This window comes from Eretmochelys imbricata, chromosome 2, assembly GCF_965152235.1.
Source record: "Eretmochelys imbricata isolate rEreImb1 chromosome 2, rEreImb1.hap1, whole genome shotgun sequence".
NCBI classification, from domain to species: domain Eukaryota; kingdom Metazoa; phylum Chordata; order Testudines; family Cheloniidae; genus Eretmochelys; species Eretmochelys imbricata.
The window spans coordinates 219377413-219392975 of NC_135573.1; the positions used below are offsets into that span (position 1 = coordinate 219377413).

At 45.9% G+C, this 15563-nt stretch overlaps 1 protein-coding gene across 6 annotated transcripts in view; it reads right to left on the bottom strand.

Moving 5' to 3' along the window:
• Positions 1 to 15563, bottom strand: part of GLCCI1 (glucocorticoid induced 1) — a 106595-nt gene that overhangs the window by 9769 nt on the left and 81263 nt on the right. For all 6 annotated transcript variants that reach the window (XM_077808049.1, XM_077808050.1, XM_077808048.1 and 3 more), the window contains one exon: positions 10493 to 10703. In XM_077808049.1, coding sequence (XP_077664175.1) covers positions 10493 to 10703 — 211 coding nt within the window. The remainder of the gene's footprint in view (positions 1 to 10492; positions 10704 to 15563) is intronic.

The following is a 15563-nucleotide window of genomic DNA, read 5'->3' on the forward strand; positions in this document are numbered from 1 at the left end:
CACATTCTACATTACAATTTTAACAGGATAGGTTTAGAGAGCTCAAATATTCCTCCAGAAGACAGGGTCTCAAAAGTTAATTCTAGGTGCACTAGAGTCACATCAGTGTCACAGAACTGCATCCCAATAATGCAAACGTTGTAGAGTTGGTAGCCTTAATGCAATGAAATTTTCTCCTCACATGCTCTCACCAATGTTGTTCAGAATCACCTTCCCATTGCAGAAACTGTTATGGTTCCCCTCACCAGAGTTAACTTTCATTTTCTATTGAAAAATTCATTAGATTAAGTAGATACTTATAGAAATGTAATCTAAACAGCTGATCTGGTTCAAAGAGCAGCAAATGAGGGCCTGTGGCCAAAGTACAGCTTTACACAAGAAAGAAAAGATGCTTTAGAAATGTAAATCCGTGCTGTGTCTGGACAGCGGGTTGTCTTACTGCTCATGTGGCTCAATTAACTATTAACTTTCATTTTCGACTCAGAAAAACATTCATGAGCAGTTTAATGCTGTTTTGATTTATTATTGAAAAATATAATTAAGTTTTTTAACTGGAAGGGAAAATGAGGCCCAAATCAGGGAAGAAACAGAATACATCATCTGGGATTTAAAATACCTACATTTTGTTTGCATGTAGTAGCAAGCTTTTCAAATCTTAAAATGTCTGACTGCAAAGAAGGACATACGTTGTTCATCAGACAGTTGAATTTTAATATCACGTAAGAACCCTTGAATCTGAAATTGTGAAAGTCACTGCATCCATTTTTTCTAGAGTCAACAATTAATGCTGTTAATTAGCAATGCCACAGTTACTAAATGATGTCTACAGAAACTGGCTATAAATTTACTTAAAAAAACCCCCATAGCCTTGGTTGTGCTCTGATTTAACTTTTTTTGGTGGGGGGGAAGGGAAAGAAGCAGCTAATTTTAATCAATTTAGTCTGATGCTTCTATCCAGAACAGATATCCCTTTCTTCCTGAAGCAGTCCTATTCCCACACTACTATACTGAACTGAGGGTCAAAGGCCTATTTCTGGCTACAGTATCACTTCTAAATCAGCGCTAACTGCTTAGGTTTCCCAACACATGCTACAGTTGTTTTTCTTGTTTACATGTCCTCATGTAAGAATGTCAAAAGTAGAGTGTGGCAAAGAGAGGAAGCTTAATTTTCATATTGATTAAATATAAAACCTTTGTCTTAGTATTTTCAGAATGATAATTAAGCTATTTTGTCATATCTGCATGCCTGGTACAATAAAAATATTACTGACTTTATAACTTTACAAACTAGCATGTTTGTCACTGATGCAACGTTCACATACAATAAGGCTGACAATCAATAAAAACCTAGTATTACAGCCAGTCCTAAGATCCACGTACAGAGCAAATGCCACTGCTACTTTTGAAACTCAGTAGCAAAACTAAGTAACTGTCAACTTCCTCAAAGAATAGAAGACCTGCCATGTGAAAAGCAATTCAAATTTGAAACAAAATACTTCAGTTCTAGTCTTCATTTTCTAACCAGAAGATATCCAAGAAATATAACTTTAAAACAAAAATCTTAAAAGTCCACATTCTTAAAAATATTTTTAAAAAATCCCACCCATTGTATTATACTTCCACACAAATAAAAGATTTTCCTTTAGAATGTTTATATTCATTTCACTTGTTGTCAAGTTTAGATTTGTGCATTCCTAACTAAAAACTGAATCAATTTCTTTGCTTTTTAGTGTATGTGTTTTGAGTTGACTAATTTTCTTAAACTGTGAATGTTTTTGATGGTGGCAGTCTATTTAGTGATTTGACCTGGACAAAGCAACACAGAACTTGTAGATAAACTGAAAAGGGTTATCTATTTTTGCCCTCCTGGTCTCTGCTAATTTGGGAGTCAGGCCAACTCCCACACTGTATCAAGACTTATGTGAGTCTGATCTTTTCTAGATGATAAACATCTAGAATTCTACAATTAATTCCCCTTCTTTCTGAATTAAAGACAGACAGGTAACATTCTTCAGGACCAAGAACAGTCCGTATTCCCCATAAAAAGAATTTTATTCTATCCAGATTATATAATACTAAAAGGTGTATTAAAAAAATCAGCAGAGAATATACATAGGAAAGAGTGTAAAACCTTAACTGCACCACTCAGCATCGTGCTGTATTTAGCACACTAGTGAATTAATTCCAAAATCTTAAGTAAAAACTCATTTTCTTTTTGTAACTAAGACATTCAGAAATTCAGAAATTTGAATACAAATTATCTCAGTGGAATCCATTGCTTGACCCTTTCACAGACACATGCTGTCCTCCCACCAACAATGTAGTCTGTCTCTTTAGCCCACTTAGACTTCAATTAGTAACCCAGAAGCCATTGAGCTATTCAACTGGCAAACAGTATTGCCCAAAATCCACATATCAGATTTGTGAAAATGCTAAAACTTCATCCCAGGAGTGACACCCAAAGTTGCTCTTAAACAGGTCTCTTGTGACACAGACCTCGTGCTAAAGCTCTTAGGCTAGTTGATGATTCTTCCAAACACATACACATCAGAGCAATTTAGACATTTTTAGTAATTCTACAAACATTTATGCACGTGCTTAACTGTAAACACGTTTCAGAGTAACAGCCGTGTTAGTCTGTATTCGCAAAAAGAAAAGGGGTACTTGTGACCTTAGAGACTAACCAATTTATTTGAGCATAAGCTTTCGTGAGCTACAGCTCACTTCATCGGATGCATACTGTGCCCACATATCTATTCAGGGGACACCATCACAGGGCCTAATAACATCAGCCACACTATCAGAGGCTCGTTCACCTGCACATCCACCAATGTGATATACGCCATCATGTGCCAGCAATGCCCCCCTGCCATGTACGTTGGTCAGACTGGACAGTCTCTACGTAAAAGAATAAATGGACACAAATCAGATGTCAAGAATTATAACATTCATAAACCAGTCGGAGAACACTTCAATCTCTCTGGTCACGCGATTACAGACATGAAAGTTGCGATATTACCACAAAAAAAACTTCAAAACCAGACTCCAGCGAGAGACGGTTGAATTGGAATTCATTTGCAAATTGGATACAATTAACTTAGGCTTGAATAGAGACTGGGAGTGGCTAAGCCATTATGCAAGGTAACCTATTTCCCCTTGTTTTTTCCTACCCCCCCATACCTCCTCAGACGTTCTTGTTAATCCCTGGATTTGTGCTGGAAATGGCACAATTTGATCATACACATTGTAAGGAGAGTGATCACATTAGATAAGCTATTACCAGCAAGAGAGTGGGGTGGAGGGAGAGAAAACCTTTTGTAGTGGTAAACACCTATTTTTTCATGCTTTGTGTGTATAAAAAGATCTTCTATACTTTCCACAGTATGCATCCGATGAAGTGAGCTGTAGCTCACGAAAGCTTATGCTCAAATAAATTGGTTAGTCTCTAAGGTGCCAACTGTAAACATGTTAGTTATCTCACTAAAAATCAATGTTTAGACAGAAGCCTAAATTTGTTAATGCTGTAAGGGAAACTGTTCTCAAACTGACATTTTCTTGAGTTAAAAAACGGTTACTTACTTTCTCATAACTGTTGTTCTTCGAGATGTGTTGTTCACGTCCATTCCACATTACGTGTGCACACGTTGCGTGCACGAGAGTTGGAAACTTTTTCCCTTACTGGCTCCCGCTGGGCTGGCGGGGCCCCTGAGTGGTGCCACTGCGCCGTGCAGATATACCCCTGCCACCCAACCCCCTCCGGTTCCTTCTTGCCGGTGACTCCGACAGAGGGGTAGGAGGGTGGGTGGTGGAATGGACGTGAACAACACATCTTGAAGAACAACAGTTACGAGAAGGTAAGTAACCGTTTTTTCTTCGAGTGTTTGTTCACATCCATTCCACATTAGGTGAATCACAAGCTTACCTCTGGAGGAGGGTTAGGAGTCCTGGAACAACTGATTGGAGGACCGCTCTGCCAACCGCTGCGTCCCCTCTGGCCTGCTGGTTGACTGCATAGTGGGTCATGAAGGTGTGCACCTAGGACCAGGTGGCTGCTCTGCAGATCTCCTGGATTGGGACCTGTGCCAGGGACCTGTGCCGTGGAAGTCGCTTGTGCCCTGGTCGAGTGGGCTGTGACTGCTGGGGCCGGAACACCTGCGAGCTCATAGCACGCTCGGATGCAGCTTGTTATCCAAGATGAGATCCGCTGCGCCGACACCGGGAGGCCTTTCATCCTCTCGGCTATGGCCACGAACAGCTGCGCGGATTTACGAAAGGGCTTGGTGCGCTCCAAATAGAACGCCAGCGCTCGACAGACATCCAGGGTGTGTAGGCTGCGGTGACTTGGGTTCATATGGGGACATGTTTGGAAAAAACACCAGCAGACAAATGTCCTAGCCCAAATGGAATTGCGAGACCACCTTAGGGAGGAACCTGGGGTGTGGTCAGAGCTGCACCTTATCCTTGTGAAACACTGTGTACAGTGGCTCAGAGATGAGAGCCCTCAGCTCAGACACCCTTCTGGCCGAGGTAATGGCCACCAGAAATGCCACCTTCCAGGAAAGGTGGAGAAGGCAGAAGGTAGTGAGGGACTCGAACGGGGACCCCATGAGCTTAGAGAGGACAAAGTTAAGGTTCCAAGGAGGGACTGGGGGGCGTGAGTACAGAAACATCCTCTCCAATCCTTTAAGGAACCGTCCCACCACTGGGTGACAAAACAACGAGCCCCCCAAAAACCTCGGATGGAAGGCAGAGATGGCTGCCAGGTGCACTCTGAGTGAGGACAGGGCCAGCCCCTGCTGCTTGAGGTGCAGGGGGTACTCGAGTATGGCTTGCACCGGGGCCTGGCACGGTCGCACCCATTGGAGCTCACACCAACACGAGAACCTTTTCCACTTGGCCATATAAGTAGCCCTGGTAGAGGGCTTCCTACTGCCAAGCAGAATCTGCTGCACAGGAAGGGAGCACTGGCTCTCCAAGGCGTTTAGCCACAGAACTTCCACGCCATCAAGTGTAGTGATTGCAGGTCGGGGTGGAGAAGCTGCCCGCCGTCCTGCGTGATGAGGTCCTGATGTAGAGGCAGGACTACCAGGGCCTCCACCAACAGCTCTAGGAGCGTTGTGTACCAGTGATGGCGGGGCCATGCCAGGGCGATGAGGACCACTGCCACCCTGTCCCTGCGTACCTTGAGCAGGACCTTGTGTACCATGGGGAGCGGGGGAAAAGCATACATCAAGCCCCCTCCCCACGGGATCACAAACGCATCTGCGACTGAGCCTGGGCTGTGGCCCTGTAACGAGCAGAACCGCAGGCACTAGGCGTTGGCCCTGGTGGCAAACAGGTCTACCCGGGGAAACCCCCACCTGCAGAAGAGCGAAAGCACGATGTCCACTCTGAGCGTCCACAGCAGGGAGTCCAGCATGCTCCTTGGGGCTGTCACTACCAAGTCCAGGGGGTCCCTGCCTGGGCGATACACCTGAGCGAACCACGCCTGCAGAGCCCTGAGTCTCAGTCTGGCATGCCTGACCACACGCGTGCATGCTGCTATGTGGCCCAGCAGCCGCAGGGAGGCCACCGCTTGCTGGATAGCCCAGAATTGAGATACTGAAAGGCTTGCCCTGGCCTGATCTGCGTCCAGGACTGCCCCTATGAATTCCACATTCTGCATGGGCTTGAGAGTGGACTTGGGGACGTTGATCAGGAGTCCCAGATCGCGGAACAATCTCAGGGTCACCTCCACATGGCCCCACACTTCTGCTTTGGATCGACCCGTCAGGAGCCAGTCGTCGAGATACAGGTAAACCCGGACTCTCTGCCTCTGTAAGAAGGTCGCCACCACCACCATGCATTTCGTGAACACTCGTGGGGCCGCAGATAGACTGAACAGGAGAACCACAAACTGGTAATGTCCTTGGCCCACGGTGAAGTGCAGGAACCGCCAATGTGCTGGGTGGATGGCGATATGAAAGTACATGTCCTTCATGTCGAGGGAAGCGTACCAGCTTCCCAGATCCAGGGAAGGGATGATGGTGCCCAGAGAGATCATGCGGAACTGGGCCTTGACCAGGAACTTGTTGAGCCCACGCAGGTCTAAAATGGGATGAAGGTCCCCTTTGGCCTTGGGGATGAGGAAGTACCAGGAGAAGAAACCTTTCCCCCTTAGGCCGTGCGGCACTGCCTCTACCGCCCCCAGCAACGAGCGAACCTTGTTCTCTAGGAGATGCTCATGAGAGGGGTCCCTGAAGAGGGATGGGGAAGAGGGGTGGGAGGGAGGGAAGGAAGGAAGGAAGAGAATTGCAGCGAGTACCCATTCCGTACCATGTGTAAGACCCAATGTAAGGTCCCAATGTAATGCTGGACCATGCACGGGAGAAACGGGCCAGGCGGTTCAGGAAACAAGGGGACAGATCCGGTGACTGGTCTGGTATGCAGTCCTGAAGCACACCTTCAAAAGCCTGGCTTAGTGCCTGGCTGGGATTTGTGCTGACCGTGGTTCTGACCCGGCCCATTATTGTTGTTGTTATTGCGCTGTCGCCTGTTATCCCTGCCTCGCCTACGGTAAGGTTCATACCTATGACGAGGCTGGTACTGGCGCTGAGGGGGAAGCTGCGGCTTAAAGGGCTTCCTCTGCGTCACCGGGGCGTGCATACCCAGTGACTTATGTGTAGCCCTCAAGTCCTTGAGGCTATGCAGCCTTGCGTCTGTCTGGTCCGAAAAGAGCCTGGACCCTTCAAAGGGGAGGTCCTGAAGCATACTCTAGACCTCAGGCGGCAGGCCTGACTCCTGCAGCCACATCGAGCCTCATGACCACCCCTGACACAATTGTTCTGGCCACCGCAACTGCTGAATCCAGGGAGGCCTGGAGAGAGGTCTTAGTGACTGCCTTGCCCTCGTCCACCAGGGCCATAAACTCCTGTTGGGAACCTTGCAGCAGGCTGTCCTTAAGCTTCCCCACCGCCGCCCAGGAGTTAAAATTATGCCTGTTGAGGATGGCCTGCTGGTTAGTGATCCTCAACTGAAGGCCCCCTGACAAGTACACCTTTCTGACAAAAAGGTCCAGACATTTTGCCTCCTTGGCCATAGGTGCCGGGGCCTGTTGTGCATGGCGCTCCCTTTCGTTCACCACAGAGACCACCAGGGAGCACGGACTTGGGTGGCAGAACAAGAATTCGTAGCCCTTTGACGGGGCAAAGTACTTGCACTCCACACCTTTGACCTTTGGAGCGCTGGAGGCAGGGGTCTGCCATATAGTCTTATAATTCGATTGGATGGTCTTAATGAGCGGGAGCACTAGTCTAGATGGACCTTCGGGGCTCAAAATGTCCAAGATGGGGTCCTCCTGCTCAACTGTCTCCTCGGCCTGCAACCCCAAGTACTGGGCAACCCCATGTAGTAGCTCCTGGTGGACTCTGTGGTCTAATGGGTGGAGGGCTGGACACCACTGTTCCTGCCACTGCCTCATCTGGGGACGATGAGGAGGTTAGCAGCTGCTCACCCCCCTCTGGCTGGTCCTCCCACTCCCCTTCTTCCATGGGAAGGGCCTCCGGCTCGGGCTGAGGCAGGAGACCTCGATGCTGGTCTCTCCGGTTTATCCTGGGGAGATGCTGGAGGCCTGGATACTGTAGCTTTCAGTGCCATCGGTGCGGGGAAGGGGACTGCTGCACCAAGTAGCTCGCCCTGGATGGGGCCCCTTGGCGCCGTTGATAGGCCCAATGAGTCTAGAAAGGCCAATGACCTGGCAGCCCCCACTGGGGGTTCCACCCTGTTTGAGGGTCCTTGCTGTCCGGAGCACAGTGTGAGTAACTGTTATGGCTGGAGTCGGTGCCGGACTGCAGTGATGCTGACTGCGAAGGCCACGGCAGTGCCAACGATCTGTGCTGGCGGGAGGTCAACAAGCGGCTCCTAATGGAATGGGAGCAAGACCGGTACTGATATCCCCAGGACCAGGACTGGCACCCTCGGGACTGGGATCGGCATCTGCGGGAGTCCTCTGGAGAGGGCTGTCTTGACTCCTCCTGGTGCCGGTCTCTAATTGGTGCCAGAGAGCGTCGTGCCTTTTCTGTTACTTCCTTCTGCGCCGACCCACTCCCTGTACCACGACTTCCTTCTGAGCCACGGGTAACTGGGAGTCTGCAGACACGGAGCTCTATCTGGACCAACTCCGGGAGCGATGCCGGGACGGTGTCCTCGAATGGCACAGCACTGCCGGCTTACCCCTTGACGGCACCCATGACATGGGTGCCAGAGGATTCTCCCTGTATGGGAGGCGGCTTGTCACCGACAGTTCAATGAGGTCCTTTGCCGCTTCAAAGGTGCCAGGCGTGGAGGGCTGATCCATTAAGTCCTCAAGCCCATTGTCCGCACTGAGCTCACTTAGGCCTGGGCTCGGTGGGACTTGCGGTGCTGAAGCCACTGGTGCCAGCGCCGGTAGAGCGACCTTCCCACTCTTATCAGTGCTTGGGGTCTTGGAAGGCGCCGGCCTCCGACGCGGGGAATATCTGTGCCTTCCTTTTGGCTGCGCTGTGGGCTGCACCAGGGAGGACGAGCGGTGCCCGGGCCTAGTCTGGTGCTCTGGGGCCGATGGCTTTCGGTGTTTAGCCAGTGCCGGGTCTCCCGACGGCTCTGAGGCACTATGCACCGAGGAAGCCGGAGTAGGCGTCGGGCGCTCCAGGCCCAGTGGTTGCAATGCGGCTTCCATCAACAACTGCTTTAAACGAAAGTCTCTTTCTTTCTTTGTTCTTGGCTTGAACGCCTTGCAAATCTTACACCGCTCAGTTTGATGTTCTTCCCCCAGGCAATGGGGACACGAGCCGTGGGGATCACTAATTGGCATAGGCTTGCGGCACGTGGCACAAGCCTTAAACCCGTGGGCCTGCGGCATGCCCCACAGCGGGTGCTGGAAGCCTCCAAGCACCTAATCACTTAAGTGTCCATAACCAAGTTATGCTAACTAACTGATAACAGCTATCTATGAGAAAGGCTAAGGGACTGCTCTCATCCAAGAGAGAGAGGTTGTTCCAACGCTGCCACGGATGGTAAGAAGGAACTGGAGGGGGTCAGGTGGCAGGGGTATATATGCATGGTGCAGTGGCATATATATACTCAGGGGCCCCACTGGGAGCCTCTAAGGGAAAAAGTTTCCGACGCTCATGCACGTGACACGTGCACGCCTAATGTGGAATGGACGTGAACAAGCACTCGAAGAAGAACAATTCTTACTTACAGCTAACTGAAATAAGTTTTGTTTTTTATTTTAAACCTATAGCAAGAACGGACTGAAAAGGAGTAACATTACATTACTTTGGACAACTTTCCTAAACAATTCATAGCTATTGAAATAATGCATCAAGAACAGGCTACCTCTAAAAAGAAAAAGAAAATTAAAATTCCCAATCAAACGATCTGTCTTTGGTCAGTAAAATAGGGGCATTTTACAATTTTTACTCAGGTTTACAGCAATATTTTAAATTGACAAAACAATGGTACCATATATGCAACAGATCTCCTGTTTAGTGAGCCAACTCCTTCTCTGAGAAAAAATTCCAATCTTTAGAAGTAGGTGATCTGGAAACAAAAGACAAACTACTAAAAGCATAACCCTGGAAACAAAAAAAAACAAAAAGAATAATAAAAGGAAAATTAATCTGGCCAGTCACAAAACAAATTAGATTTTTAACTGAAACTAAAAAACTATTCTGTCATTCTGTAGGTACTGGAAATGAAGTTTATGAATGCTGGGATTCCCCATTCACACAAGACATTTTCTCTCCAACATGTGTATTGCTACTAGTACAAAGGCTAATGATACTGCAGCATACAGTATTGCTACTTACATCTTTGTGTATTACATCATTTATCTGTTAACTCTTTCAAATACTGGAACCCTACCAAGTTCCATTGCCATTTAAAACCTTGACAGAGAAAAGTGAAAGATATTGACAGTGGTTTTAATGTAAAATTTAACTAAGAAGTCATTCAGAAATCCTGTTCAGTTATGCAATGCAGCCAAATACAAATTCATCAGCAAGTTCCCACTATTAACTGTTGCATCCCACTGGATAGTTACAAATATAAAGTTAGAAAAATGCAAAATCATATTTTGAACAAGGTTCATAAACATTCAGATTCACCATTTTGATCAGCAAGTAACCCACTCACATGATGAATAGATTCTACATACTCCTTTATAAAACACTTTTTTGGAACATATATTTGTTGCTTTCTGCATTCTTCATGCTATACCCTTCATACGTACTTCTTACTCTGCTGTGCTCCTCTGACATATGGAAGATGTTTGTGAAATTTCACAAACAAGAGGGGAAAACATATGTTCACAAACAAAACCAATTTTAAGATGAATCCTCGTCCGCAATCCCACTACAACAACTAAACAAAACATAAAAAAAATTGATGTAATGAGTAAAATGAAGGTAGTAGTAAATGCAGGACACCACAGGCTATCCCAGTATGCTCAAATGGATGGTTCAACTCTCACCTTTATCACGGTCATATAGCAAATCTTCTGTTGAGCAAGGACTCCCATCCTGAGATTCCGGAGGGCAAAAGGGAGAGACACATGGTGAGTGGCTGCTGCAGCTGCTGCTGCGCTCTTGGACAGAGGGAGTCTGTGTATCAATGCTACGCGTGCTACTGCTACGATAATGAGCAGGCAAGGGTGCTCTTCGACCATCAGGAATATCCAAAGGCTGCAACAGAAACAATGCTTAGATTATATAGGAAGGGCTGATTCTAAAAGTCTTCAGCCTGCAAAGCTCCCACTGAAGACTCAGGTCTTGACTACAAAGATCTGTTCTAAACCAAGCATGTTATTTAAAAAGGAAAGAATCATAAAATACACATTAACCCTTTTGCTGCAGGGCAACTGCAGCTGCAACTGTATTTCTCATACAAGTTTCAGGACTGGATGCATTTCAGTTTATTCTAGAGTGCTAAGATTTATTCTGCTTAAATAAATACAAAGGTATTTTTAAAAGTAACAATACAAAATGTTAAATAACTGCTTAACTTAGGGGTGGCCAACCTGTGCCTGAGAAGGAGCCAGAATTTACCCATGTACATTGCCAAAGAACCACAGTAATACATCAGCAGCCCCCCATCAGCTCCCCCCCGCCGACCCCCCGGGCCTGCCAGCAGCCCTGCTGATCAGCGCCTCCCCCTCATTCCCCATGCCTCCTGTGGCATGCAGGAGGCTCTTGGGGGAGGGGGAGGAGCGAGGGCGTGGCAGGCTCAGAGAAGGGGGCAGGAAGGAGCAGGGGCCTTGGGAGAAGGGGTGAAGCAGGGGCAGGGCCGTGAGCACACATTTCCCCCCCACCCCCTTCCCCGGCACTTTGGAAAGTTGGTGCCTGTAGCTCCAGTCCCGGAGTTGGTGCCTATGCAAGGAGCCGCATGTGGCTCTGGAGCCACAGGTTGGCCACCCCTAGCTTAACTTCTCAGTTTTGTTTAACAGAGATAACTACACTAGTATAATTTCCAATAAGTTACTATTGTTACAAAAAGAAAAAAAATCGCCTTAACAAAGATCTCCAATTGATAGAATTTTATGCTTTGGTGTAGCTAGTTTTGGTGAGAGTACAATGAAAGATGAAAATATAATAGTATGTTACATGCCTAGTTTAAAAAAATATACAATTTTTTCAACTATGGCGTACCATTCTCTGGTCCACTGTTTAAGCCTCTCCTGCCCACACCCCTTTTGGTGATAGTGACAAACCAGGTTGGTGTACTCCACCTATTTGCTATTCTTTTCCTGCCTGGGTATATAGTTTTGTCTTTGAGAACAGTGTTCTCGCAACATCCCCTGTCAAATCTGTAGAGCCCTGCAAAGCTACAGGTATCCACTTTATATCTGCGGGGCGGGAGGGGGGGAGGGGGGGTTGGAGGGGACAGGGACACTGTGTGGGGGGGGGGAGGGGGCTGCTTGGGCCCCACACCCAGAGCAGGTGGAGGATCCACACACTCCTCGCCCCCAGCCAGAGCTGGGTCAGGGAGAGCTGCGGAGGCAGCTGTGAAGAGTCTGGGTCTCTCCACCTTCCCTGGGCAGAGGGGCTGGGGAGCAGGGATACTAGGTGGGTGGAGGGGTTGGAGGGCAGGACATGGGCCGGGGGCTGCTCGGGCTCCCTGCCCAGGGCAGTTGGAGGGTCTGCCACAGCACAGCTGCCTGCCTAGCTCTTACTGTGGCCAGGTTGCAGCTCAGAGCCACCCCTCTGCCAGAGCCGGGTCCAGGAGAGCAGTGCTGGCAACTGTGGGGACGCTGGGTCTCTCCACCTGCCCTGGGTGGAAAGGGATACTGGGTGGGGGGGCTGGAAAGCTGTGACATTTGATAGGGGGATGCTCAGGCCCCCTGCCCAGGGTAGGCAGACCTGAGTAGCCCACAGGCAGCTCCAAAGGTCTCCCCGCTCCCAGAGCGGTGTGGCGCCCAGCCGAGGAGCCGTGGTGGACCCTCCACCTGCCTGCAGTGTGGGGAGAGGGACTGAGAGCAGCCCCTGGCCGTGTCACCGCTCCCCGCCCAGCCAAGGGCAGGGAGGGTCCACAACTCCGCACGGGCTCCCCACAGCTGCTTATGTATCTCTCTCTGACCAGGCTCTGGCTGGGGGGGGGGGGGGGGATATGCCTCGGAGCCTCGGGCAGGCCCTCAGTGTAGAGCCCTTCAAATCCACAGATAATTTTTGCGGACCATGGATTGGATGCAGATACACATTTGTGTATCAGCGCAGGGCTCTACAAATCTGAATTATATTGCACTTAAAAACAGGAGCGGGAGAACAAATAAAAGCAATAAATAAACATACCAATTTTAGTCTCATTTAGGCAAGGACTAGGAAAGATTTTTTAAAATTTTATTTTAGACAAAACGGTTCAGCCATTTCTGAGAATGAGGCTAGGGGAAATACATTGTTTTGCCCTTGTTAAAAAATTCGGCGGACTTTTACTTTGAACAAGTGACTTGCTTAGCACCGCACAGGAGCTCTGTGGCTCTGACAGCATTAATTCTAGCATGTCCTAACATCTGAATGCTTTCACTTCATAACCTTAATAATGTTCTTTCAACATATTTTTTGTATGCAATACTATATAGACTAAATATTTCACAGTAAAAACTTACTAAAGCTACTGATAACATGGGTAAAAATGATGACTACATAGCTTTAATTTCACTTTTCTTTTCATATGCCATCTTGAATGGAAAAAAGAAAGCTGCCATCAAATCATATGAAATTTAGACTGTTAACTGAAACTGTGTTATATATATATATATGGTACACTACTTCTCAGGAAAGAAAACTCTAAACATAAATGGTCAAGCTTTCACCAACAATAAGTGCTTGGTAAACATCCAACACAGCATGCCATGGCATGATGTCTGAACACAAGAAACGAACACCTTCAGGGCCCAATCAGAACACATTTTCCTTGTAATGATTGTTATCAGACCAAATATAGATGCTCATTTAGCAACAGTAATCAATTGTTCTGTGAATTATAGAGAAAATATAATTTCATTTTACTCCTCTAAAAATGAATATTTATCACTAATCAGGAATTAGATTTCACTATAAAGAAGATTAAGTACGTAAAAAGGAAAAAAAAAAATCAGACCTCAAACAGGAACAGCTTTAATAAGCCAAAAAGAAAAGGAGTACTTGTGGCACCTTAGAGACTAACCAAATTTATTTGAGCATAAGCTTTCGTGAGCTACAGCTCACTTCATCGGATGCATTCAGTGAGCTGTAGCTCACGAAAGCTTATGCTCAAATAAATTGGTTAGTCTCTTTGGTGCCACAAGTACTCCTTTTCTTTTTGCTAATACAGACTAACATGGCTGCTACTCTGAAACCTTTAACAAGTCAGTAGTTTTAAATATTTAAATTTTGAGGGGCAAAAATGCCACTGTACAGTCAAGAAGTGTATCACATACAAAATATTTCACCTTGCCATGAAGCTAAGATTATGGAAAATAGAAGTTTTCATTCTCTAGACAGACACTATTCTATGTAAGTTTTATGTAATGGTGTTCACTACTTAGAAAATTCCCATAGATATTTCAGAGACTACTTTTCTTCTGCAGAATTCTACTTCCCCTTCATATAAAATCCAAGCCTCTTTACTGTACTGAGGAATGCAATTTAAAAAAACCTGTAAAAATACTAACTGTGAACTTTCACTTTAATGTTGTTTCTTGTGCAGTTTTTAAATTCCAGCAAATAAAAATCAAAATATTTTAAAGACCCTGAATGGCTTTTAACAACTTAAATCAATATTTCAAAATTACTTTCCATGAGCCATATCTACAGTTTATGGAGTATGTTAAAAATTGAGGTCTTCACAATTTTAAACTGAAGAAATGAAGTAATTAATTCACAACAGCTGCTTTAACTTCTTATAATGATAAATTCATGGAAAATTAAATGAATTTTTCTGTATTGTGAGTGCTTTTGGTAAGAGAATCAAGTCATGTGTGTTAGTCTTTTGTATATTGACAGAATGCTAACTGAGCCCAGAAAATGGCATGACATTGACAGCTATTTGTCTCCCTCTCTTTCTTGCAAAAAGTCCCTTAAGCAGAGATAAAGACATGGCCAATCTGACAGCAGCATACCCTTCTCAAGGTACTCCATTAAAATTCACCAATAAACTACACTCAGGGCTTGTCTACATAACCCGCAGGATTGACGGGTAGCGATGGATCCAGCGGGGGTCGATTTATCGCATCTAGTCTAGACGTGATAAATTGACCGCTGAGCGCTCTCCCGTCAACTCCTGTACTCCACCGGAACAAGAGGCGCAGTGCATACCAGGCCTCAATGGCAGACGGAAACCACCTATATTCTGAGCATTAGTAATGTTACTGAGATACAGTGTACCTATAATAGGCACAAGAGATCTAGTTTCCACATATCTTACAGCTGTTTCGGAAATAAATATTTCAGTCTCAAAGTTAGAACTTTTTCTATTTAAAACCACCATCCAGGCTGGAACATAAAAAAGAGAGATAAGATACAAATTGTCTTTGCCCTTTATAATAGCAGTGAAGCAGACCAACATTGTAGTAGAAGCAGACATAGTCAAGACCAGTGAAAGCAAAACTCTACAGTGCATTCCAAGAATGCCTTGGAATAAGAATAAATGAAACCAGTGGATATTCAAACAGGAGATGAAGGGATACTGCAAGGATCTTTCACACTTATGGAGATTAGAAAACAGTCATATCTTAATACAGGATTGAATCTTTGGACAGAGGGACACACAAACTAGTTTACTCTCTTGTTCCACAAGTATTAGGAATTAAACAAAATACATGGTTAAAGTGAACATTTAAAAAGGCTAATCTTTTCTAGGATGGCTTTTTTTTTTTAAAAAAATATAGTGTCACATCTTTATACAACTAAAATGTTCTAATTTAAAAAACTTTATATAAAGGTTTTGGATCAGGTATGTTCATTTATACTTAGTGTACAGAAAAACAATGTCCAGCTACTGGCATTTGTCTATTGGTTGAACAAGTAGAAAAATGCCCTGCAACTGGACACCTCTGATTTTCCATACAT